Source organism: Drosophila miranda, chromosome 4 (assembly GCF_003369915.1).
Source record: "Drosophila miranda strain MSH22 chromosome 4, D.miranda_PacBio2.1, whole genome shotgun sequence".
Classification (NCBI taxonomy): Eukaryota; Metazoa; Arthropoda; class Insecta; order Diptera; family Drosophilidae; genus Drosophila; species Drosophila miranda.
In genome coordinates this window covers 15182361-15208756 of record NC_046677.1, presented here as the reverse complement: position 1 = coordinate 15208756, position 26396 = coordinate 15182361, and the positions used below count along the sequence as shown (strand labels likewise).

The following is a 26396-nucleotide window of genomic DNA, read 5'->3' as shown; positions in this document are numbered from 1 at the left end:
GCTTGCCTAATTTATTTTACCGCGATTTAATCCAAAGAATTTATGTTAACGCTTCTTCGATTACAGCCAAAGCGGCAGTTAGTACCGGTTTGTTGGTTAAACGGTCTTTAATCAGAGTCACTGAACTTGAAAATAGCTTGTCTGTGTGTCTTTATGTCTGCTGCTAATCTAATCGTCAGTTTGCAACAAATTGGCATAGTGGTTCAAATCAATTTTTGAAGTTGAGTAATAGTCGTGTGTGGCTTGGGATAGGACGGACAGGCTCTAAGGAATGTAAAGATCAATTTGATAGGAGGTAAAGAAATATGATTCCTATTATGAGGAAACAGCGGGCATCACTCTTTGGTCATCAATTTTATATGAACAAATGTGTAAAATATGTATATAAAACTCTGTACAAACAGACTCTGGAATGCCTCCATGTGGATAGTCCTTTTGTACCACGGTTCCAGTAGCAGCACAATTATATCTAATCCTCATATCAAATAGAGAGAGCCCTGCATTAATCATTATCATTTATATTCTTTGGAGTATTACGAACCTTTCACTCAATTTACATTCGGATAGCCTCGGGTGAAAAAGAATAATTTTCAGGCAGTGCCATCAATAGAGAATTGCGAATTGCCATTCGCTTAAGCGAAATTTGTACAGCGAATAAACATCATTCGTAGTATAAAAGTACGAGTATCTCCACACCAACCTCGGAATGATATGCCAGATGATAGCGAGAGGATAAGGACATCCATCATCCACTTAATTGCAACATGTGTAGAGTAGAATTATTTAATTTAATTCGAGGACCGAGGCTTTATCTGGTTGTCGCAGTCGCAGTCGCAGTCGGGGAGCGCGCACTTGATAGATAAGGCTTAATACCGGATCATATAATTTTTGCAAATAGTAATTGAAATCAGTTCTTATCGCGGTTGGCCAACGCAGGGAACCGCAATCTAAATTCCGCCGACTACCAACATGGGCTCTGGGCACCTGAATGTCGGGCTGTTCGTCTTCTGTTTGCTTCTGCTTCTGGTTTATTGCTGGCCATATTTACTCCGGGTATTAACCAAGAGACTAATTTCGCATGGCGCTAAGTGCACTGGATCTATCCAGTTCGAAAAACAAATATTGTCTGTTGAAGGTGCAGAAGGTGGGGATACTTACCGCAAGATACTTATCATCTGTGTTGCCGAATCTTTGCTAATTTTTCTATGTGAATTATGTTAATCAGAAGGGCTAACAATAGCCACTGGGTTTAATATCAAATTAACATTGGAAATAAATAAGAGCTATTAGTATTTAACTTTGATCGAATGATTACGAGTTTCAGCTAAACCTGGGTTTCAAAATCATTTACAAAATATGGGCAACTATTAAAAATTGACTTAGAAGAATGTTGTAGATGGTTTTAGGGATTACATTAATGAAAAATATAAATATAGATACTTTCCTAGAAGTTTATTATATTTAAATCTGGTCCATGATGACCTTAATCGTAATTCGAAATTCATAATTTTGAATACTTGAAGCAAAATCCACTCTGAAATTGCGCCAATATCTTCCTAAAAGCTTTTAAAATTCTGATAAATTCGATTTTGTGCGCTAGACACTTTATACAAAACTAATCTCTCACCAAAAATAATCAATTCCGAATTATTTCAATTACTTTCCTTTCTGATTCATACAAAAATCTATAAAAGCTAAAAAACGAAAACAAACCCAAAATATTTATTACATTGACCTTCGAAACACTGTATGTAAAAGATTCCATCATTATCAAGTGTGAATGATTGATCCGCCGCTATATATTACACACCTACTCGAATCGGGTAGATTGTGTGTGGGTGCTGGCTCGGAAATTGTGGAAAATCACGTGCCGCAGCCACAGATTGGCTTGGTTTTTCAGCTTTAGATTTTAGCACATTTGTGTTTGCACCTGCTTCAAAAAATCCAAAAAGAGAGCTTCACCTGATAAGAAAGGGACTCTTAAGTCGATCGATTAAAGTGTGAATTATGGCATGGATTTTCAACTGGGTAAACACCAATAGATCTACAGATGATCTGTAGATGATGCACCCAGTCTTCATGGTTAGTGAAATGTGTGGGTTTAATCCAGTTTCGATTGGTTATTGTGGAAGGTCGGTCGACCGGCGTGTGTAAGGGAGTGATAACAAAAATTAAGAAAAAATCCAAAAAAACTAATTCAATATTTGTTAACTCTTTCCTTGCAGAAACTAAGCGAACAAGAAGGAGGCTTTAAGGAGTAACCAAGAACCTATGCCTATGCCTATGGAGTAGTCCAATTGAGCCAGGAAGCAACGCCCCAGAAACCCACAGGATATCCCTAAGGTGGCAACACAATGACCAGCCTTACGGAACAGGACTATGACAGTGCCACGCCGGCACTGCAACAGCAAATGAATCTGGCCAGACGTGCCTGCTGGAGCAGCAGAAGGGAAGGTCCCTTGAATGGTGCTATAGAGATTAGAGATGAAACCACAGCCAGACACAGGCAGAGGCCCAGGCACAGGCACGGGATAGAATTAGTTGATACAACAAATAATGAACAACCACCGATGAGAACTACCTGCAGCACATTAAATCAGAGGAGGCGACGGATGCCACACTGCAGTGGTGGTGGTGGCGGCCTTTTGGACCGAAGGATGCTTGTCCTTTGCGCCATCTTCTGTCTGCTGGCGGGCACCGCTCTGGCACGCCCCAACACCAGTGCCAGTGTGGGCGTGGCCTCTGCAGGCGATGGAGACGCTGTCACCCAAGTAAATGTGAGTACAAAATTTCACACTGTTTCGGTGGGAGAGGAAAATGTTTGGTCGGTGTAGAGGAAAAACTATTGATGTGTCTTTTAAAAACTGATGTAATTTAACTAATTTAACGATTTAGCTGTAGTTTTTGGTAGGCAGATAATATATATAAGCCATTATCTACCTGTGTGCCAAAAATCATTACGATCGGATAATTATTATATCTGGAGTGTGGAAAAACATGTGCTTGGCAATAGAGAACTTTCTTTTTAATGTTTTAAGGTATTTTATATACGCTAAAAATTGAGAAATAGGTCATTATATAATGTATAAACTACAACTTTAGAAAGTAATCGGAATACCAGTTATTCTGATACTTGTAAAATTTAAATACATAGATCTATAGCTGTTCAAATACACAATTTTGGAGATTAGTTAGTAAATAACCAAAGAAATATGTACTTATAACAAATCTGAATGTTTAGAATAGCATTTAGTTTCCTAGGGTAAATAGTAATGTGGATTCCAAATCGCATTGCTCTAGCATTGATAGTGTCCGAAAGCCAGGTGTTCAAAGAGCCAAACGATAGGTGCGCTTCTGCTAACTTTGTTCATTCTGGCTATAATAATGTTCCGATCGCAAAGTGCTTTTGCAACCAAGAAGATATGTTTATTCTTAATGATTCTGCCTTTACGGTCTTGGCATTTTTTCAAAATTGTGGATGTCGTAGAGTTGCGCGATTTCAAGGAGCGAAATGAGCCGTTAGAGGAGTCTGTCTGCATACAAAATCTGGTTGCACTAGCTCCAATAGTCTCTAAGATTTAAAAAAGAGAGTCAATCTACAACCAGTTGGCAGTCCCTCCCGTATATCATAAAAAAGGCACCGTAATAAAGCCAATTAGTGATGTCCGAATGAAAGACGCCGCAATGTTTTGATGATGAGAAAATATTTTTGATGACAATTCGACAGAACAGATCTAGAGATGAGAAATTCCACTCCGAATGCAATTGCAATTCGCAGTTGATGATTGGTTATCATTGAAGTGCATTTGAGTCTACAAAAACTGACAAAATATTTACACAATACTCGCTTCATGCCGTTTTCCGTCTGTTAAATTAGCTCATAAACATGTCAATGGGGAGGAGTGGGAGATGGAATTGTGCGATGTGTCTATATGTATAAATACTTCAATACGCAAATAGAAAAAAAGATAATACGATTCATGGAATATTTATTTTGATGGGTTTGTAAGTTTTCCATCAATTTTGTTGAGAGATAAATCCCCAAACTATTTCTGCGCTTGTCTTCTAGGGGATGACAGCTTTCACGAGCTCACATGACTGGGAGATAGCTAAGGAATACCTTATCGTAAGCCCCCTTTTGATCGATTGACGTCACATTTATCTGTCTGTCTGTCCAGCGCTATTCCAGTGAGACTCTGTCTCTCTGTCTAGCTCTATCGTAGTGGCAAAAATTTCCTTATTGCCCTTATGGCTCTATAAATAGACATTGACAATTGAAATTCGATTTGTTGAAACCCCATAAACCACATTGCGAGAAGCCAACCATTAATTAGCAAAGTTTCTTGACGTCATCTACGCATTGAAGTTGAAGAGATACTCGCATATGTATCTGTGTATCTCTCAAACAACTTTCATTTGCAGGCAAAATGATTAACCTTAATTCTGTATACCCTAGTACGATATTCATTTAATCTTTGTGACATATCCCCATACGAGATTCCATAGATGGCTAGCCTTCTTGTTAAGACTCGCTCACTCACTGACCTAGATCAACATTTTCAGCGGCCTGAATGCCGTATTTTATGCATAGACATTAGGTTTCGGTTCCATTCATTCACGAAAATTCAGAGTTCTGTTCGGCGTTCGGGCGGGCCATTAATGAAAATGATTGTAATTTTCCGTTGGCGTGCTGCTAAACGTTACCCAAACTCACGGCTAAAGCCGAGTGCTGCGCCGTGCTCCCCATGGTTAATCCTCATTTGATTTATGTTTATTCTGGACCTGATTTTCCTCACATTAAATGCCCTGTCAAATATTTGATGTTTGTTTTTGTTGGCCAGTTATAAACTCCCCCAAAATCTCAATCATTTTGTATCCACAGCTGGCAGAGACAGCAGCGACAGCAGGAGGCGAAGATGCCACAGCGCCGCCTGTGAAAGAACCACGGGCGGAATCCCTGGAGGAGCCGACTGTCTTGGAGATGAAAGCAGACGAAGAAGATGGTGGAGGTGGAGAACATCAGAAGATAGAGCGGTATCCGCTCTCCCAGGTGGACTTTGGTCATGTCAAGACACCGTTCATCATTGGAGTGTGGATACTGTCGGCTAGTATAGCCAAAATCGGTAAGTAAAAGGCATTTACACAGTCAAAATTGGTAGAAGTGGTAGAAGGGTTCACAGCACATACAATTAGATTTTTTCTTTAGGTTTTATCTTGTCCTTATGTACTTTCGATTATGAGAAATGAATTTATCTCAAGGGAAAGATTATTTAGGGATAAGAGAGACTTTTACTAGTAACATGAACATTAAGTCATACGGAATATATAGAACTCAAAGACAGGTGCCACAGCCTCGCGATCTCTCTTTCCACCATCATCTGTCTCCCAGTAAGACTTTTATTTTAAAAAATATCACCCTTATCGTGTGCTGTACTCAAGCCCTGTCCAAAATAAAATCATCTCAAGATCGCAAGAAAAGTGTGGCGGCAACAAACAGTGTGTCAGGGATCAGAGCAATCTCAATCCCCACGAGAGGTGGTCTTCAACTGCCAGACGCAGTAGCAAATATTTACAATTATTTATAATATTTTTATGAATCCCATGACGCACATGACGCAATGTTTCAAGTGAAAAGCAACTTTTGTTTTCATGAAAATACATTATAAAGATAAAGATAAAGATACTAATCCCCCAACCGAAAAGATTGGGATACACGCTCTAAAAGTACTTGAAAGTGGGGTGCGGTGCTGCAGTTCTTTTGAATTGCATGCCAATTAGGTGAAAAATCCCCCATTGGGTTATCATGGAAATGTACGTTTTTCCAGCTGCCGTAAGCTTTTTTCCTGCTCAAGTGTGGGCGTGATTTTCCTTTCCTGCTGCTGCTGTTGCTGCTGCCAGGACAAAATCAATATGGTTTATGTAATTCCTAGCAACGCGATGCCTTCGTTCATGCAGATTTAAGGCAAGTCGGGGCGCGCGTGTCTGTGTCCTGGCCGAAGGACGTTGCATAAGCTGATGGCGTCCAGCCATCATCAGGCGGCAGCCCACACGTTTGTTGTGCCACAAGCGGGGCCTTGACCTTGGCCCTGCCCCAGAGCAACAACTGGCCCCGAGGTTGCATCAATCATTTAAACGATTCGGCCGGCACTCTCTTGAGACTTGCACATATTTTTGGAGGCCTCTTTTTCCCCAAAATGCATTCAATGTCAGGCTCTGGACATAAGCGTTTATATCTCTGTCGGTGGTCCTGGCCATGGCCCTGGCCCTAAACCTTGTCGAAAGCCAAGCGAGAAAATCCATTTCCGCCATCAAGGACGCTTGGCCGTTTTGGGCGTGTTTCCATTTCAATTTATATTTTCAAGTTGGAAATCGCTTCTGCTGCAGCTTCTGAAATTGAATAAGCGGCCAAGGACCCTCAGGAGACCAAAAATAGATGGCAATACGAGGCATAACACATTTATAGCAAATGGCTATCTGCGTTTACTTCCTGTTAATGGAACCAAAAATGTTTCTATGCAGAAATCCACCATAAACTAGATTTTTTTTTGAGTAATTTTAGAATTTCTAGCAAATGTGGTAGCCTAAGCTGTGATGGTCTGCGAGATCGACGAGTATGTAGGTGTTCTTGTGAGCGGAAAGACAGAGAAACCTTCAAACGAATAGACAGGCAGACAGAAGAACGCATAGGTGGGACATTTCCAGATCGATCCGCCTGCCAACTGATTAGTTTTTATAAATAAAACATTTCCCGCCAATGTATCATGCGTCTTACTTCCGATTGCTCTATTTTTAAAACAAAGAAAAAGAAAGCATTTCTTACCCAATAAAATGTTTGAATTATATGGGAATCGAACTAGCCTTGGAACTATGCAAAACTTCAGTTATTAAAGACTTTCCCTATGCTGTTTTTTCCACCAATTGCTCTCTTGCAGTGAGACTTTCAATAGTAAATATATATACGAATACATACATCATATAGGATCATTTCATAGGAACGATGATTCAGTATTAGCTCATTGGCTCGCTTCTTTTATTATTTGCCCTTGAACTCGAATTGTAGGGGATAAGAAAACAGAGTAGTAAAGGCAATAAAGAATATGTACTCCTAGATAGGTTAAAGGTTAACATAGCCCACAGGATAAAGAAAAGCGTTCTGCTACAAATTGCATGCAAATTTGCCATCATTGAAATGGAAATGTGGTTTCGCTTTTATAGCCGCCGCCACACAGACAGAAAACCCAACAGCAGATAGAAAACTTTAGCGTTTCGTAATTAATGGAAATAGTTTTGCATACCCGACTGCCCCATGCCTCCAAATATATTTATATACATATATGTATGTACATATGTATATATATCCACCATCAATTGCGTTGCACAACTGCCTGTTTATGTTTTGGTAATAATTTTCATATTTCATTATTTTATTTTTTCACACTTTCAGGTTTCCATATGACGCCCAAACTGCATCTAATATTTCCGGAATCATGTCTACTGATTGTCGTGGGCGTGGTCATCGGAGTAGTCCTGTATTTCTGCACCGATGTGGCCGTCTCTCCATTGACCCCCAACACGTTCTTCTTCTATATGCTGCCACCGATTATCCTGGATGCGGGGTACTTTATGCCCAATCGATTGTTCTTCGACAACCTCGGAACCATTCTGCTGATGGCCGTTGTCGGAACCATCTTCAATATAGCCACAATCGGTGAGTGGGGTGGGACTGGGACTGAAACATGATCCGGATAGCGTTCTTTCTTTGTCCTTTAGTTGATGGCTTGATAAATAAAGGTGGCGGGTAGATGGCTGTGTTCCATGCTCTCCGTAATCCCATCCATCTATGTCCATCAACTACTGGCACTATCGGTCAATGGATGTATTTAATTTGTAGGTTTAATGTCGTGTTTGTTTAGGTTGTGGAAAGTGTGGTCATCGAGGGGCTGGGTTGGTTGCTCTGCTCCTACAAAATAATCAATAATTGGGATATTCAACTTAATCATTTTCATATAAAATTGTATTTAAATTTCTGAGGCTAGAGCCATTGGTGACCCCGATTTAAAAAGTGCTTAAGAGTCATAGAACCCCTCAAACCGAATGTCCTGTGAATTGTACATTGTAAATATAATGGTTGTATATTGAAACAACAAAATCCGGCCGTCAATTAGAAACACAAACAAAATAACCGTTTTGGTCAACAAGTTAGCCAATTAGACAAAAAAAAGGTGAAAAAGGGTGGCAGGTAACACCCCAGCTATAGACACAGCCACCAATTAGACACATGATATAGATGAGCAAAGTAAAGCATGAATCATGTGAATCATCTCCATTGAAACAAAGCTGCGACGAGACAATGTATGAATTCTCCGCCCTGTATAAATTTTTTGGCACGCGAACAGACATTGCCAGACAGACATATGACAGTCAGGGGAGGAGGCGTGGCATTGGGTATAGCTTGTAACGAGAAGAGCGCTTAGATGTGATTTACACAAAGTGTAACAAAACATGCGATTGATGTGGATAGCAAACAATGTTCCAAGTGATACAAAGGGGGAGTGGACAGACGCCAGTTAGATGAACGACCGACACCGCCAAAACGGATGCCGGGGGATACACGCTTGAGTTGCCTCAAACAATACCATTCAACAACCCGATCCCCAAACCCTTACCCTTACCACATACCCAGCCCTAGATGGCAATTACTTATGTTTAGCAAATTGGATTACATACGAATGCGAGCGAGAACATCACAGTGAATATACGCGAACGAGTACGAGTGTCTATCGCACTTCATTTGAAAAATTCCCATTTCATTAGTCATTTATTCAGTTGGGAGCTTAAGCTTCATTCTGATATTCAAACTATTTTATTATTTTATCTGGAAAAAACTAGATTATTTTAGGGCTTTCGAAGAGTGTTATGTTCTCTATGAAGTTGAGCTTTTAATGTAGGAAGTATTAAAGGGGATATAGAAATATTTGTAAGATAAATAAGGAACACTTTCTGGTATTTGTTTAGTGAATGTTTTAAGCCCTGAATAAATGAGTAAGACTTGAACTCTGGACATCCAGAATTATTGTAAAGTTTAACATAAGCCCACAGTGCCGTCGAAGAGTTGTAGAATGATTACGTAAGGAATTTCAAATATCTTTATATATATATATATCGATAGTGGGTACAACAATAAATAGTAAACAAGCGTGTCGCGTCATACAGCAGTTCCTCTCTGTCGTTTTGTAGGCTTAGGCCTGAAATTAGCATCATAATAAGGAAAACTTGTAGGAATCCAATTAAATCAATAGAGTTTAAGTACATATAGTCGTATATTTGAAGAACAACAAAATGCTTATTGGTGACCCCGTTTCCACCTCCCAAAAGGCTGACCACAACGGAAGCTCATCTCTGTAGCATTCCATTCATCGAATTCTTGGAAAAACATCAACTAAACACCTCTGAAAGAGCTCAAATATAGTAGCTGCCATTGTATATCACCTTCTCGAGTATCGGTATCTGTCCACTTAAGAACCTTGAACAAATAGCCATAGCAAACAATCATTTTGCGTAGTTACAAATTAAATTACTGGCGGAAGAGATCGTCTATCAATTGACTTGAGTAACTTCGAGATACTACTCGTACAAGTAGTAGTTCAATGTCAATGTCACACACGAACTGCAATCTATTGGCACTGCAATGGGTGGAGACAATCTCTAATTAAGTCCCAGGAATTGATGGGCTAGAAAATAAATTACGTGAAGGCATCCTCTCATCCTCAACTTTTTTCTGATTTCTCTCTATGCAGGCGGTGCACTGTATGCCTGCGGATTGACCGGCATCTACGGGGAGAGCCAGACGCCCGGACTGATGGATATCTTCCTGTTTACCTCGCTGATATCCGCCGTGGATCCGGTGGCTGTGCTGGCCGTATTCGAGGAGATACACGTCAATGAGATCCTGTACATTGTTGTCTTTGGCGAGTCCCTGCTGAACGATGCCGTTACGGTAAGCAAAGAACGTTATTGATTGACGGATGGATGGTCCACGGATGTCGGGTCAATTAAGTCAACAGCCGCTTGACATGCTTAAAGGATGCAACAGCTTAACTTGGTTTTCCATTCTGCTCCTCCCTCTCCCCGCACAGGTTGTCATGTACCACATGATGGAGGGTTACACGACCATTGGCTTGGACAATGTGATACCCCAGGATATATTTAGTGGTTGCGGTTCCTTCTTCATTGTGGCCCTGGGTGGCACAGCCATTGGCGTCATTTGGGGCTTCCTGACGGGTCTGGTGACACGTTTCACCGATCATGTGCGTGTAATTGAACCCATATTCATCTTTGTGATGGCCTATCTGGCATATCTGAATGCGGAAATCTTTCATATGAGTGGCATATTGGCGTAAGTATGAAATATATTGGCATGAAATATGTGATATATCATTAAAATATCTTTTATTTCCAAAGGATTACCTTCTGTGGGATTACAATGAAGAACTACGTAGAGTCGAATATATCCCAAAAGTCGCACACAACCGTGAAATATGCTTTAAAGATGTTATCCAGCTCGGCGGAGACCATTATCTTTATGTTCCTAGGCGTAGCCACGGTCAACAATATGCATGTATGGAATACATGGTTTGTGGTCCTAACCATTACCTTCTGCTCTGTCTTTCGGGTGTTAGGTGAGTATATCTATGGATTATTTGCGCACCAAATGCATATTGAACTCTCTTTCTTTTAGGTGTCATCCTTCTGACTGCCATTGCCAATCGCTTCCGTCTGCACAAGCTGTCGCGTGTGGACCAGTTCGTGATGTCGTATGGCGGCCTGCGTGGCGCTGTGGCCTTTGCCCTGGTACTACTGGTCGATGAGAACGTGGTCAAGCAGAAGAACATGTTTGTGACCACCACCATAGCTGTGATCTACTTTACCGTCTTCCTGCAAGGCATCACCATCAAGCCGCTGGTCAGCATACTGAATGTGAAGCGTGCAAATAAGCGTAAACCCACCATGAATGAGCGTATACACGAGAGGGTAATGCTTCTTTATAGCAGTAATAGATATTTTGAGACTTATTGTTGACTTTTGCGTTCCAGTTTATGGATCATTTGATGGCAGGCATTGAGGATATTGTGGGCAAGACGGGCAACTATAATGTGCGTGATAAATTCAAGCGTTTCGACAATCGCTTTATACGCCCACTGATTATAAGGGATCTGAAGGTGAGATTTGGTTGTTTGTAGGAAACAAAAGCTGAGGATAAAACAAAACACATCCCCTGAATCCTGCCACACAGGAAGTGCATGAATTGCATCTATTGGATCATATACCCATGCAAAACTATGAGAAGCATTTGAATAGGAATAAGCCAAAGCCTATAGACCGAAGGACGACGACCATAAACCTTCGACGTCTGTACGAAGGCGATGCAGAGGCTTAGTGTTAAGCGAATTGTTTTTTTTAATCCTTTTGAGGGATTAAAATACTCAAATGTATCCATTCCTTTCCACCTTCCTTACACCTTCAGGGAGCCGAACCGAAGATCATTGAGACGTACTCGAAGCTAACGATGCGCGATGCCATGGAGGTGATGCGACGAAATCCCTCCACAATTGGCCAAATGACTGGCACCGAGTCGATGAGCGCTTTGTTTAGGAACTATACCAATAACTATATTGGTGTCAGGTGGGCACCGCCAACCATATATACCACATGGTAAACGAATTTTGGATTGAATCCGGCACGCTAAGCCGATGCTCTCAATATAATATGTCTGTATTCACACCAATCGATCTAACGATCGATCTGCATGCAGTACGAACTGAAACTCAAATCTATCTGTTGTAGAAGTAGCATGAAACTCTGCACAAAACTTTATTTCTATTTAATCTGGCCACTAACCAAACCAAAACCGAAAAACATTACTACACGTCTCTATATAGATCTGTTGATCTGAAATTCGTTTAACCACTCGTATGATTTACTCTTCTTGAAACTATTAGAACTGATATCTAGCTTGTCCTGTTGTTTTATTGATAAGATACATTAATGTCATGGTGTGCTTTTGCAGTCCCAGTCTAACAAATCTAGACAATACATGTCGCAACCTGGACATGGCTGAGCTGGACTATAATCCATCCAAGAAGGATCTGACTGATGCCAGGATCCATCATCTGTTGGCCGAAGAGCTGAAGCCTTATAGAAGGGTATGTATTATTCGAAAAGGGAATCGATTAGAATATCCATTTGTTTCAGTTTCGTTCCTCAATTTTGCAGTCACTTTTCTTTTGGTTGGATTTTCTATATAGCGTACAAGTTTAGCACACCACCAGCCCAAAGAGTTTTTGACTCTATCTGTCAATCTATCTGTCACCACTTCTTCGTTCTCTCTCTCTCTCTGTCTATCTGTATCTCTGCTAGTTATTCACTGAAGCATCTCTATATGCCAAGAGTTCTACTGTAACTTCTTCACCTTCGGCTTTTCTGTTCTTTGTACTTTTGGGCATTTAGTTTTTGAGACACTCTACGCTTTCTAGCTCTATATAGCCTCAATCCGCCGACTATATACATATATACTATATATTATATACATCTATAGATATATTTGTGATTAATCGTTTATTTAATTTCTCTCCCGTTGTTTCGAATACTCAACATCAACTTCTCGACAACGGTTGCAAAATAAATCCAAAATCCGCTTTCGTGTGCTTATAAAAAACCAAAAAAATAATAATAATACATTTCGATAAACTATCGATTTACTGTCGATATATATTTTCGATTAAGGCCTCAATACAAATGGTACGAATAAATTGGTTAATTGGTTTTAGTTCTATTTGATTTAATCTGTTTCTTGATTGATTTTTGATATAACCTTCGTTTCGGATTAACTATGAAACTCAACAACTTTGTTAAATGTTACACGTTCCTTCTGTGCTGTGTGTGTCTCTATATCTCTTTGATTGCAACCAACAAAAACTTTAAACTCGTAATCTACTTTTCTAAATGTTCTCTAATTGGTGTTCTCTAATATGATCTCATACTATTAATTTAATTATTTAATTAACAAAAGGCAATGCTTAAATCCGCCCATTAATATGCATCACCTGAAAAGCAAATAGAAATTTCGAATAGACAGGGGAATATGATTGATTATTTTATTAGGATATATGTATGTACATGCCGTAGATAAATGCCATGTATGCACTCATATGCCATGTATCGTTGGGCATTGGCTCCCAATGTGAAAAACAGAATGGCCGAGAATGCAAAAACAAAATACATGTCCTCTGCAAGACAATCCCACAAATTAAAAAAAAAAACAACATGAATATCGTGTACATTATATAGAGACCATAAAACAGAGATTATCCCAAAATATACCAGTTTAAGATTGATAGTTTCTACCCCTTAACATATTATATTTCTAACTGAACCACACTCGCGACTTATACAAAATAAAAGGATAGAAAATGTCCTATGTGAATTCTCTGTATCCTCACACGTTTTGGGAAAAATGAGACCAGCAATCATACTTCCAAATTTTTAGGATTCCAAAATGTTAGAGCTTTGCGATAAGTGCGATTGCGATTCAAAAGCATTTCCCAATAGTCACCAATAAATAGGGGAAGAAATGAAATGTATTATATTTCCGAAACTGTAGAAAAGAATAACAGATCACACAAAGAATTCTTTTAAATAAAGTAATATATAAATATCTAATTGTAAAAGAATATCTCTTTGCAAATATCTAATGTAAATGTTTCGTATCGTAAAAGTTAATGTTGACACTTACAAAAATACTCGAACACAAATTTCCTTAAGTAATTTAACTTTCTTTTAGAATATTCAACCTAAATCTTAGTTGTTTTGTCCTGAAATATTTTTATTAAAATCTTTTTGATATGATTTTGTAGCTTTTTCCCTACTCTCTTAATGCTTAACTCCCCCCTTGGCTTTCTTTTGTTTTTCCCCTCTTCAGAAATACCCTTTCTAAGCACTTTAGTTTGTTATATTTGCATTGTATTCTTTTACACTTTATTCCAAAAAAAAACTAAATATACACACCAACCAATATATGTACATGTTGTCTGTCCAATAATTGTTGTGCTCTCTCATATATATAGTACTTACAATATATATCCTAGAAAACTAGACTTCGGTTAGCCGAAGAGCCACAAATATGTTAGTCCGTACTAGACACAAGCACTCGATCTATGTTAATCTCTACTCATAAGCTGTACAAATGTTATGGAAAGTCGTTTTACACTTGCTCCGTTCATGTTTCTGCTAGTTATCCAGAAAAATTAATCGTACTTTATATATACATACATATATATCTACAATACTATATATACTTGTCCTTAATTGCAACTGAAAAACTTTGTCTAACTACATCACTTCGTTGCCTGGCATTTTTATGATTTCGAAACCTAATTTGCATTCCATCAATGTTCTTACAGCACCGTCGTCTTAGTTATAGCCGACACGCAGTAGATGACAGAGATTTGTCCACACAGGTGAGTCGCGGTTGTCTCGTCAGCAAGAAAGCAATCAGAACACACACAACAAAACATATTGCGTTTCCAATTTCTGGATCACTTATACGGAAGGACAACTCATGGGAACCCCCTCTCTTTCAGGTCAATTACAAAATGCAAATGAATTTCCGAAGGATGTTCAATGATCGCAAACATCACAAGCGCAGCAAACGTGGTGCTAACAATAAGGTTAGTAAATTCGTATAAATTATATATTCTTTAGCCCATATTAATGGATATTCTTTTGCACCTCGCAGGAGCCCAAGGAGAATGTGAAGCAGAATCATGTGTCGTTCCATGATTTCCAACAGAACGGCACCACCAAGCAGCTCTCCAATGGTACGAGTTCGAGTTCAAACCATTCACGAAAAAAATCTTACAGAAAAAGACATTCTCACAATTCACTTAACAAATATCGTAGATTAGAAATAGGTAAATGAAACGCTATCAAATCAGCAACAAACAAACTAATTAAATCGGAGCAGATTTCTCTGTTCCCAGATCAAAAGTTTTTCGTAGAAAAAAATCTCATGTAGATTTATCTTCTTTAGTTTTACACAGCCTTGAAACTGAAAATATTTGTAATAAATTAAAAAATAATCAAGCGCTGTCCATATCTAGAAAGTCATACTCCTTCTTATTTATTGAAACACCCTGCTAAAAACGATTAATATAATTTTTTTTCTAAATTAAAAGTTTGTGCATGAAAGGGAGTGTTTCTAAGGTTAAAATAAGCGTTGGGCAAGTCTTTGATCCCAATTGAGGTATGTACCTCTAATGTAATGCTGTAATGTTCTACAACTACAAAAACAAAACACATTGCGTATTCATGATGCAGGGTTTTTGTTTTGGTTGGTTTAAATCAAAGATAAAAACCTTACAAACTCTCCCCCAATACCATACCCATACTCGTACCATTTTCATTTTATGTGACATATATGTTAAATAATTTTCCGAAAAATTGGCAACTAATTGATTTTCCCATCCCAAAATATTCTCTTTCTTCCCTGCATTGCTTTTCCACCCATCCAAAATGATGCTGCAAACACCCAATCCTACACACACAATTGGCCGAAAAAAAAAACCAAAAAATCTGTAACTAAAACTGCATAAACACACTCCACACTACTGCCTCTGCCTGTGCCCTCATTCATTTTGTTTAACTCGAACTGAAAACATTCAAAAGACTATATTAACAATGTGCTTAATGAAACAGCCGAGGAGAGCCAACAGAATCCGAACGAGATCAATGTTGTTGGCGCCAGCGACGATTGGGATGACGGCCTGACCTTCACAGCCAAATCATCACGTAAGTAATGTTTAAAGATCTATATAAAGAATACGTACGAACGTATATATACTTCCATATTTCTTGAATACTTAACTTTGATTTCGTTACTAATCTTTTGAGTTGAGGGGCGCTGTGCCACATAGCCTCTGTCCCTATATCGACACTGTTTCGACACTTCCATTTCTCCTTACTGTGAACCAACGTCGTTTTTTCTATCAGCAGTCATATGGCGATATCTGATATTTACCTTGTTTATCCTTGTTCGACTCGACCCTATGTTTTTTGTTTTGTTCACACAAAAATGCCATAATTTTAAATAATATTTTCTGTTTTCTGTTGTGAAAAAATGAAAGAAATCTTCAAAAGGTTTTAAACAGTTTTTGTACATAAACGATACTACGATTAAAACACACCTATCCAATCGAATAGTTTGAGTAAAGTAGCACAAGGTTTACGTAGGTAAATATATATGATTGATTGTTTGATTAAACCATTCATTTCAACTAAAGATTATTGCAATTTGTTTCGTTTCCCCTTTGGAGAAAGTTCTGCTAGCCCTTTTGATGATTTCATTTTCCTTTTTCCTTGTTTTTTTTTTTGTTTTTGTTTTTTTTTTTTATTTGTATTTTGCATATGTTTTTATCCTCCTACAGTTTTAAATGAAAATCACCTAATAAAAGCTATAACAACGAACTTTCTATATATTTTTTTTCTTGTTTTATGCCTTCCCAAATTATTTCGAAAACACACAAACCTGTTGCAAAAAATCTATTGCTGGGCGCAAAAAACATGTTGCAAAAAATATATATATCAATATGTAAATCGATACACACGATTAGCTGACTCGGATCGCGCGAATAACAATTCCCTGATAGCACATATACAAAACCTGCCCGGTTTTGATGCCTCCAAGGCGCGCATCGTCGTACAGCATTATGCCCCGAAGGCCGATGATCCCGACTCCGAGTTAGACTCGCCGGATCCAGTTGGACCCACAGCGGCTGAATTGATATTGCCCTGGCGACGGGATCGTTCATACCAGAGCATTGGTAAAAGATTATCATCCAGATTCAGATTCAGAACCAGATCATCATCAATCCATACCGAATTTTGAAACAAACCGAATAAACATTGAATGCTGTATAGAACAGCATTAGTCATGCACTCCTCTCGCTCATCAAACATGCTTAGATATATAGTTCCATATTACATTAGAGTTATCCTTGTATATCATTCAAGTAAGGGAAGATCCTCTATAGATTCCATTCCTGAAAGATATTTTAATGTACATTTTCCTTCTTGTACAATATACTGTACTCTTTAGATCCCAAATCCAAAGAAATACATTCCTTCCATTTAGGAATATATATGTACATATACATATATGTAAATGTTCCTTCTACAATAAAAATATACCCTTAATATGCCTTAGAGCTAAGAAATGATCAGGAAGTAATCAGACAGTATGGAATAAGATATTGAAGCTTACAAACTGTGATTCGTAAAAATATTTCATACAATTCCTTCTATTAAAAAAAATGATGCCACTTACCTGATGTAATATATCAGGAATTCCTTCATAACTATAACTAAACTTGTTTCAGAAATGATACGTATTGTACGTATATCTATTCGAATATTCTGTATAGCATTCTTTATAGACCAAATCTTCCACTTTTTTCCGAAACAGAATGTATTTCCTTACCAGTTTTGATAGTTTGATCCAAAGCATAGCTACCATTCAACTAAAAATACACACACAAAATACATTCGTACATTACCACCATTATGTGTACTTTAAACTCAACTCGACTCATAATTTCTATAATACTCGTATAATGCCAGTCATGTATCCAATGCTCGTTTATATAGTGCCACGAGCTTAGTACGGCATCTTTTGCATCTGTGCTCAGCACTTTGCGCGATTTGATAACTATTTTTGATTGAGTTTAACGATTTATATTTAGTGCCTAATCTGTACCTTTTATTTTCGTTTAACTTTGATTTGTTCTCGGAAATTGTAACCCATGTTAAGTGTTACTTAGATGTAGTCCAGAAACCCATCTCAAAATAGCTGTCATTACCATTGTGTTTCGTGCGTCGCTAACATAAAATTGTAAGATTTCTTGTAGCGGCAATTTCCAATGATTGAAACTCTATTGATTAATTGGTAGATTGATTCTAGACCACGAATGAAATTGAAAGTTGCCTTTAGCCAAAAGCCCAAATTGCATGCATTTTAGCTGCAAATTCTTACCAAAAAAATAATAATTTTAAAAACACTTTTAAAAAGAAAAAAAAAGAACTAAACTGAAAAAAGAAGAACCATCAAAGCAAAGCATGGCATTTTTGTGCATGACGAAATTTCTTGCTTCTTTTTTACTTTTCTAGTATTTATTTAATTTTTATTTAAAAATGGAGTTAGGTAAAGAGTATTATATGTGTTTACTGTATAAATTTAATGGATACTTGGGGTAAAGTCAACAGGTCTTATGTGATTATTTCCTTTGGGACAGTGTAGGTAGATCTTAATGTGGCTGTGTTGTATTTATAGTTAGTGTAGAGATCGGGTCCTAAATCATATTTTTGTTATACCAGCAAAATTGATTGACCACTAATTCAGTTTATTTTTGTATGTGATATTTTCTAAGAAAACCAAATCACAATCATAAAGCAGTCAAAGACGAGGAACGCGTATGCATTGATAGTGTCCGAAAGCCAGGTGTTCAAAGAGCCAAACGATAGGTGTGCTTCTACTTATTTTATTCATTCTGGCTATACAAATTAACCAATCGCGACGTTTTTCTGCAATCGAGTAGATGTGATCATTTTTTATGTTTTTTTGCATTTACGGACTTATTATATCTTCAAATGTATCTTCTATATAGTCGCTTTGAACAAGGCGAGAACTGATAAACAGACAGACGGACAGACAGACATATCCATATCGCCTTGGGTATCGATGTTACTTTGTGGTATCGGAAATTCATGTGATTTCCCTTTTTATTGATAGATAGATAAAAAAAAAAGACAACTTTATTAATAGTAGGGAACTTTAAATTGATATCTTGGAAGCATTGATTTAAATCAAATCTTGGATGAGAAGTATCGCAGTTCAGAATCATATAAATTGACAAAATAGAAATAGTATACTATTGAAGATTGTTCCATATGTTTTAGTGGTGGTTTCGAAACTCTGTTTGTTATAGGGAATTCTTATAATTTTATTCGATATATTATTATTTACTTCTTGTACCTAAGTTGAGCGCACTTTGTTTGTCTTTTAAACCCATGTGACTCTTGTTCCTCCTCCCATCAACTGCGCTTTTGTTTCGATTCCATTGAACGATATATCTACCGATCGAATTGGACCACCCAAAACAGAAAAAAAATCTCTAAATGCGATCGATGCAGTGTATAAACTGTATGCTGCATGCCCGAGCAAAGACTTCCCAATAGATCTGTCCGACTTCGAAACTTATTTGCATTTTTCACCGCCTTTTCTTTTGTGATCTAGTGGCCGAACATCCCATACCCGAGGAGGATCGGAATCTGTCCCGCGAATCGGATGGAGAACGACGCGTGGCCACGCCCACGGCCACCGAATCGCAGCTGCCGTGGAAGCGCGGCGGGGAAGAATGCACGGATGCAGTGCAGCAGAACGAGTTTCCCGCCTGGGCCTCGAACAAGGAGTACTTGGCCTACAATTCTCCAAGCGCAACATTCCTAGGTAATGTATAAAGTAATAGATCTTTGAACGATCCTTCCGGGAATCTCTTAATGGGGGGAAAACATACACAAATCTGAAAACTGAAAACTAAAGACCAAACGGTTATTGAGGGGTCGTTCTTCTTATGTCCTCATTTGATTTGATTGTAAATTGGCTTTTACAAGGAGGCTGCTATTCCTCGAATCAGATCTGTATATATCGGTCCTATCTATCAGTACTTGTGTATATATATGGTTTACTTGTTTCCTTTAAAAGCACCATCAAAAATTCTACTGAAATCGGAAAGAAAAATCCATTACACCACCCTAGTTTTTGTGTGTTTAATGTATTTGTTGATTTTTCATGTGATTTTTCCTTAACTTTGTTTTTTCTTTCTCTCTTTTCCCGCATTGTTTTCCTTCGGTAACTGTTGCCCCACTTCCACGCTCCACACCACCAAAAAAAAAACACCTACACTTGCCACCACACCATGTAAAAACTCGTTGTAAAACTGATCCGAAACCGATCCAAAAACTGATCCGAACTGACCCAACAAAAAGGTGGTATAAACAAGCCTAAACAGCCCAAGTCCGTCATAGGTCTCTTTCGGCGTGAGAGTTCCAGTTCCAAGGGCGGCAGCATTGGCATCGGCAGCACCGGTGCCGTGGACGCCACTGCCAGCGGTGATCCCATGGTTGTGCCTTCGTCTACTATGATGTGTCCCCCAGGTGCGGCCCTAAGCACAGCCCCCTCCACGTCCATGCACAACCCGCGCCTGGACAAGCGCTCCCAGTCGATATCGTCGGGTTCACTGGGCGGCGGCGCGAGCGGTGGCATGGTCCCCCACCACCAACTGGGTCCGGATGGACACTCCGGCCCGTTTCCAGTCACCGCCAGCCATCGGCGAAATGTCCGTCGCGGCTCCATGCTGGAGCTCACCGGGTAAGTTCCACTCTTCTTTTTGGTCAGACACCAAATATTCACGAATATGTCAGTGTTGTTCCATTGATTTTGTGTAGATATGTACATTGTACATACATCTCATCAAGTGTTTTGTTTTGTATAATATCATGGCTGATATCGTTTAAAATGGGTCTTATATGTGTGTTTTAATTGGAAACAAATAGAATGTCTTAACTGATTATATTATTCCGCGTTGTGAGACCCATTTCAGTACGATTTTGTTTTACTTTGGCGCTTGTATATTTCCTTTAGCTTATTAATATTCTTTCTTTACTAATACTCAAACAAATTTGATTTTTGTCTACATTTTTACATCAACCCGTAGCTTGCTTCACTTTATTTTTCTATGCTTCAATTAGATCTGTGTAGATTTTCCTGTAAATATTTAATTAAATAAAACATCAAAAGACTGAACTAAACAAATATTTTCGTGTTTTTTCAACATGCAGAACCTAAAATTCATAGTATTTGGAGCATGTAATAGCTTCATTGCAATTTTTAAAAATTTAAGACTGCACTTCGTTAATTTTTTTTAATGATTTTACTATTACCGGTTTCAAAAAAAAAAGGAATATTTTTTACGCTTTTTCAAACCAAAAGTTGTTTAAAAATAATATTTGAAATCAAAAACTACAGAAATTGTTCAATTTCCGCTTCCAAATTGTATTAAGTCGTCTTCTTCCAGCGTTCTAATGTTTTTTCTGCCATGGAGAAATCAAGCTCAGACTTTCTGGTTTCCAAAAATGCTTTGGGCCTTAACGAAAAGAAATTGTACCAAAAGCATTTTCCTTTCAAATAACTAATTTTCAATTTTGATTTAAAAAAATTTCTCAAAAAAGGGAAATAACGTTTTGCCTTCAGGAAAATTTTTAATTTGTGTTACATAAAATTGCTAGCAACCCTTTCCCCATATGGCTTTTTTATTTTTTAGAAGAAATGTACCGAATTCCAATTTCCACATCCACGAGAAAATCCCCTACTTCCCATTAAAATACATTTTTATTTCCCAGGAGCAAATTCAAATGATTTTTTTTTAATACTCAATTGAAATACATATTTATCCAAGTTGTATATTTTTATTCCAACTAAATTGTTGACCAATTAATAGAGTTGGAAGAATTGGAAAGAATTTTGCTTGCCAAGATTTATTCCATTGGTGAAACAAAAACACAAAATTTAAGTCTTTTGAAAAATCTGCAATTCGTATTGAATTCTTTTTTTAAATATCGCAGAAGATTCCCAAAACAAATCATAATTATTTTGTATTCTATTCATAAGTGTTTCCACTGCCATGGTATTTTGTTGCACCCTGTTCTCCCGGCGAAGGCATAGCAAAGTTGTTGAAACTTTTTAATTACATTTACTATTAAAATTTCAAAAAATATTGCTCGCACTCACCAACAACAACCAAACAAACATTTATATGTGTGTGCGTATGTGTTGTGCTGTTGTGCAACTGTGTGCTGTGTCCTGTGTCTATCTATCGTTGATGATTATTTTACAGACTAATTGTAACTGGACGCAGACCCAGTAGAATTTTGCATATTAGTCCGGGAGCCGCTACTTTACTAGAATCAGCCAAGATCACAGCAACTCCTTCTCCTCCACCTCCTTGTACTTCTACTCGACCTTCTACTTCAACAACAACAACAACAACAGTTCCAACAACACCATCAACAACAACAACAATAACAACATCCACCTCCAAGAACAAGAACAACACCTCCAACAATCCAACAGAAAGCACAACAGGGAGCGCGTCAAGCTCCACGCCCACCTCCACCACATCAGAGAGTAGCGCCACATACTACTATCCCAAGTAATGAGTAATCGAATGATATAGTAATGATATCAAAATGTCTAAAGCGCAAACCAAACCGGCCATTAATCGAATTTTCTGTCTCTGTGAACCATGAGAGACTCAGTCTAACTATCGCATATACTAGTATATACTACAGTGAATATATACATACATATATACTAACAAACTCTATCTTTATATACTGTATATAAAGCCCACAGATCAGTGCATATCATTGTAGAGTAACAGTCAGATATCCCTTCTACCCGTAGGCTGAACTTTGATAGCAATCTTTCTCATCTCAAATATCTAATCCCAAATGGAATTGGTAAACTTGTATCTAATCGATTCTGTGGGGAACCATTCCCTTTGCAATTGGCAGAAGCTTCAATCACAGCACTCGTACGCATACACCCCGCCCGATCTAAGCTGGCCCCTCCAATTTCTCCTCAATTTATACCAATATTGTATATAGAATATATTCTGTATGTATATAAATATAGGATGTTGTTTCAATTGGATGGATCCGATCTATTTTGCATCCATGCACTTTCTGCATTCGAAAAATTATGCTGGGCTGCTGAGGTAGTCCAAAATGTGCTATTGTGTTAATTTCAGTTTATTTTCGTATAACAGTTGTATAACAGTCGTATAACCGTTTGTGTATAACGGCTGCACGGAAGCAAAAATTGTTTTAAAATTGGTTAACAGCTGCAGATTAGTCGTATACCAGTTGTATAACAGTGCAAAACTGGCTCAGCTGAATTTATGTTGTATGGCAGTCTGTCAACTGTCTATATAATAGTCGTAAAATTTTGTTCTAGTTATATAACAGCCGTTTCACCGTTATTACAACTTTAGTGCTGTTGTGTACAACTCGTATACTAGTGCTCTTATACCCGTATACTCATGTATACTAGTTTTAACAGGTTTGATTTCATTTCTTGATTTCAATTTTAGAATTTTCATTTGCACGCTTTCTCTGTATTTTTTATATGTTTCTGTGTGTTGAATCTAATATGTGTATAACATTGTTTGTATATAAATTATAAACAACTTGTGTATCCGAATTCCCGTCCAGCTTTCGACCTAATCCTTGCCGTAATCCCCACCCCAAAAAAAAGCTAACCCCAACTAAATGCAATGCAATTTCTTAACCATTAACAAACCAACAAAAAGACACTGAAGGAAATTACTTCAACTAAATGTTCACACGATTGTCTGCTGTGCTGCTGTGTTTCTTTGTTTTGTGATGATTCCCAACCAAAAAAAATAAATAAATAAATAAAAACCGGTAACTAAACTAAGGTCGAAATATAAGAAATAATTGAACGCCAATGAATTGGTAAACGATTTTATGAAAAATTATTATTTTTAGCGCCGTCTCAATTGAGTCCGAATAGCCCAAAACCGAAACCGAGCACAGAGCTAGAGGTAGAGCCAAAGCCAAAGCACTTTCCGTTAGCTAAATCACAGCATCCACTAAATCCACCCAAAAACCGTACTATAGCACACACACAGACCCAGACACATCCATGCACACAGACACCAGACTGTTATACAGTCGAGCACCTGTGATAACATCCGTAGAAAAATTAAAAACAAAAAACACACACCTAAAACCAAAGTGTATCTGTTATGGGCTTTAATCACACGAATTATGTGTAAGTATTAGACAAAAACTTATAATCGTTCTACTAAAAGTAGAGGACACGTGTTCTAACACCCACTAACTCCTACAATAACTAATCATTAAATAAAACCACTAAAAAAAATGCAGTCTAACATACTGTGCTAATCACTAACGATGATATTTCTTAAAAAACCGATAAATAGACGCCGAACAGACTGGTTCTTCTCTCATGATGTACATAAATCTCTTAAGAAATTGTATTGTATTTATGATAGAATTTAGATAAATGTAAATTGTAGAGTACCCCTATCGTAACTGCTATACTGTGCCTTAAACACCGTCGTCTTCCTTCAGCGCTTGCTCTTGTACCCGAACTCCCATTTTCTGTTCCATTTTAATTTGCTTTTGGTAGTGCTCAAAATAAATATATATAAATATGTATTTATTAAACAACCTTTTATTATTCTGTGCTTTTAAATTAAGTCTTAAGTTTCTTTTCAACTAGAAATTATTTAAAACCCTACTCGTACTATAATTAGACTTAGACTCATGCCCAACATTTACTAAATCAAAGCCCAAAAACCTGAAACCCCCAAATCAGTTCATCAGCCAAAATTGATCACAACTTTGACATTAACTTTCTACGCCTTCTCTTCACATCATCCACCACCCATCGACCGTCACCACCTCCAACACCAACCAACAAACCAACAACAACAAAACCGCACACACAACACAACCACCACAACAGAGACACAATACCCGAGGAATCAACGTACCAACACGGACACTCCAAGTCCCTCTGCGAGCCTGCGGACACCGACGACTGGGAGGGTGCTCCTCTGACAGCCGCCAACGGAGCCAACAGCGAGCGCCTCATGCACAGTGGTCGGGAGCCTCTTCTGCCGCGCCTTGGGGCAACGCCACGCACCCAGATCCGACGTATGAACGCGGGAGCGGTAGGTGGCTCGGCAGTGGGTGTGCCTGGTAGAAAGAACCAGGTGACCACAGCCTTGCTGGACTATGAGGACACCGACTCGGACTCTGATGAGGAGGAGGAGGATGACGATGAGGACGAGGATTTTGATTTGTATGACGACGAGAATATTGTGGTCACCACCTTTACAACGCCCGCCACGCCACGGCACCACGAGGTGGGTCGACGACTAGGATCGAGTCCTGACTCCGGTTCAGAGCCCACCACCAAGACGACGACGACGAGCATTCGACTGACACGGAACAACGACGAGAGCATCATTTGAGTGTCAAGTACCGAGGGCGATGTGGCCGATGTGGAGGAGGAGTCTTACCCGTTCGAGGAGTCTGTTCAAGTACGAGATGTTCTACTAGGGGTCTGAAATCTGCAATCTACGATACGATGATGATGGGATATACATTTATATGGATTAATTTTAAGCATAAAGTTGACAAAACGTTGCAAAATAGTTTCCCCGAAAACGGTTTAAAACAAAAAGCTTTATAAATATTAAAAACAACAAATCAGACAGAAAATTAGATAAAGAAAAGTAAAAGATAAATTAATGAAATTGGAATGTATATATCATAGAACGAAATTTGAGCCACAAATTGATTTATTCTTGTTTCCTCGTTTAAGTCGCTTCTTAAGGTTTTCATTCTTCAGAGATACCCGAAAGGTGGGTACACTTCCAGTTTGTGTTTAGTGTTTAGTCTCGAGCAATTGTTATAATTATTGTACCGTGAACATGCATAGTACATATATAGAACCGATATTTATATTATATACTTTAGTGATTACAGCTGATGTGTTCCAAATAGCAAGAATATGAATTGTGTAATAATTAAACAAAGCGTAGCCAAAGTTCATTGACAAACGTTGATTTCGTTGTGTTTTAGTTTAGCGAAAATGTACTACTACTAAAATTATGTAAATTCTGATTCAGATACAGGTACATACACAGATCCGTACTTAAGCGCGCACTTAGTTCGATATGAATTTAGTGAACCGCAGAGTTTAGTTCAATTTTAGCCTTAGTTCTATGCTTAACACCTTATTTCTGTATAGCCGCAGAGTCAATACTAAGAATTATCGATGGGATGTTACTACAGATTAAATAATTACTCTTTGGGAATAAAAGTTTAGTGCATTTGTAACTTCGTTTCGTTTGGGATAGTGGCTGATCTGTTGGCCCAAAACTATACAATATGTATAAATATATACACAAAACGATTAACTAATAGTGGAATGCAAAATGGCAAGAGTTATGTAATTTATAAATTATTTTTGTAAACATTTACGAACGATAATGATAAAGATAACTAAAATTACGCGAGAGTGTTTTGTGAACGATTTTTAAGAGTGTGGACACTGAGTGTATGTATGACTAGGATTGGGGCAAGCGAAAGACGAAGATTTAGATGCTCAAACCCAAGTAAAGTAATCACTAAGAAATACATAGTTAAATATTCAATATGCTGAGGTA

The 26396-nt window shown here is 38.1% G+C and overlaps 1 protein-coding gene across 20 annotated transcripts; it reads left to right on the top strand.

Annotated features, from left to right (window-relative positions):
- Positions 1-2331: 2331 nt before the first annotated feature.
- On the top strand, positions 2332-26241 carry LOC108161795 (sodium/hydrogen exchanger 3). 20 transcript variants are annotated; one of them, XM_033392883.1, is made up of 20 exons: positions 2332-2777; positions 4883-5123; positions 7445-7708; positions 9798-9997; positions 10137-10396; positions 10462-10679; positions 10739-11031; positions 11094-11219; positions 11525-11682; positions 12068-12203; positions 12784-12798; positions 14460-14516; positions 14640-14726; positions 14795-14876; positions 15724-15846; positions 16668-16877; positions 19346-19558; positions 20098-20479; positions 22005-22319; positions 24686-26241. In XM_033392883.1, the coding sequence occupies exons 1-20, from the start codon at positions 2355-2357 to the stop codon at positions 25194-25196; spliced, it is 4314 nt and encodes a 1437-aa protein (XP_033248774.1). In that variant the 5' UTR covers positions 2332-2354; the 3' UTR covers positions 25197-26241. The 20 variants fall into 20 exon arrangements, with proteins under 20 accessions (XP_033248774.1, XP_033248773.1, XP_033248771.1 ...); XM_033392882.1 differs by having other exon boundaries at positions 11525-11712; positions 15754-15846; XM_033392880.1 differs by having other exon boundaries at positions 11525-11712.
- Positions 26242-26396: the final 155 nt, after the last annotated feature.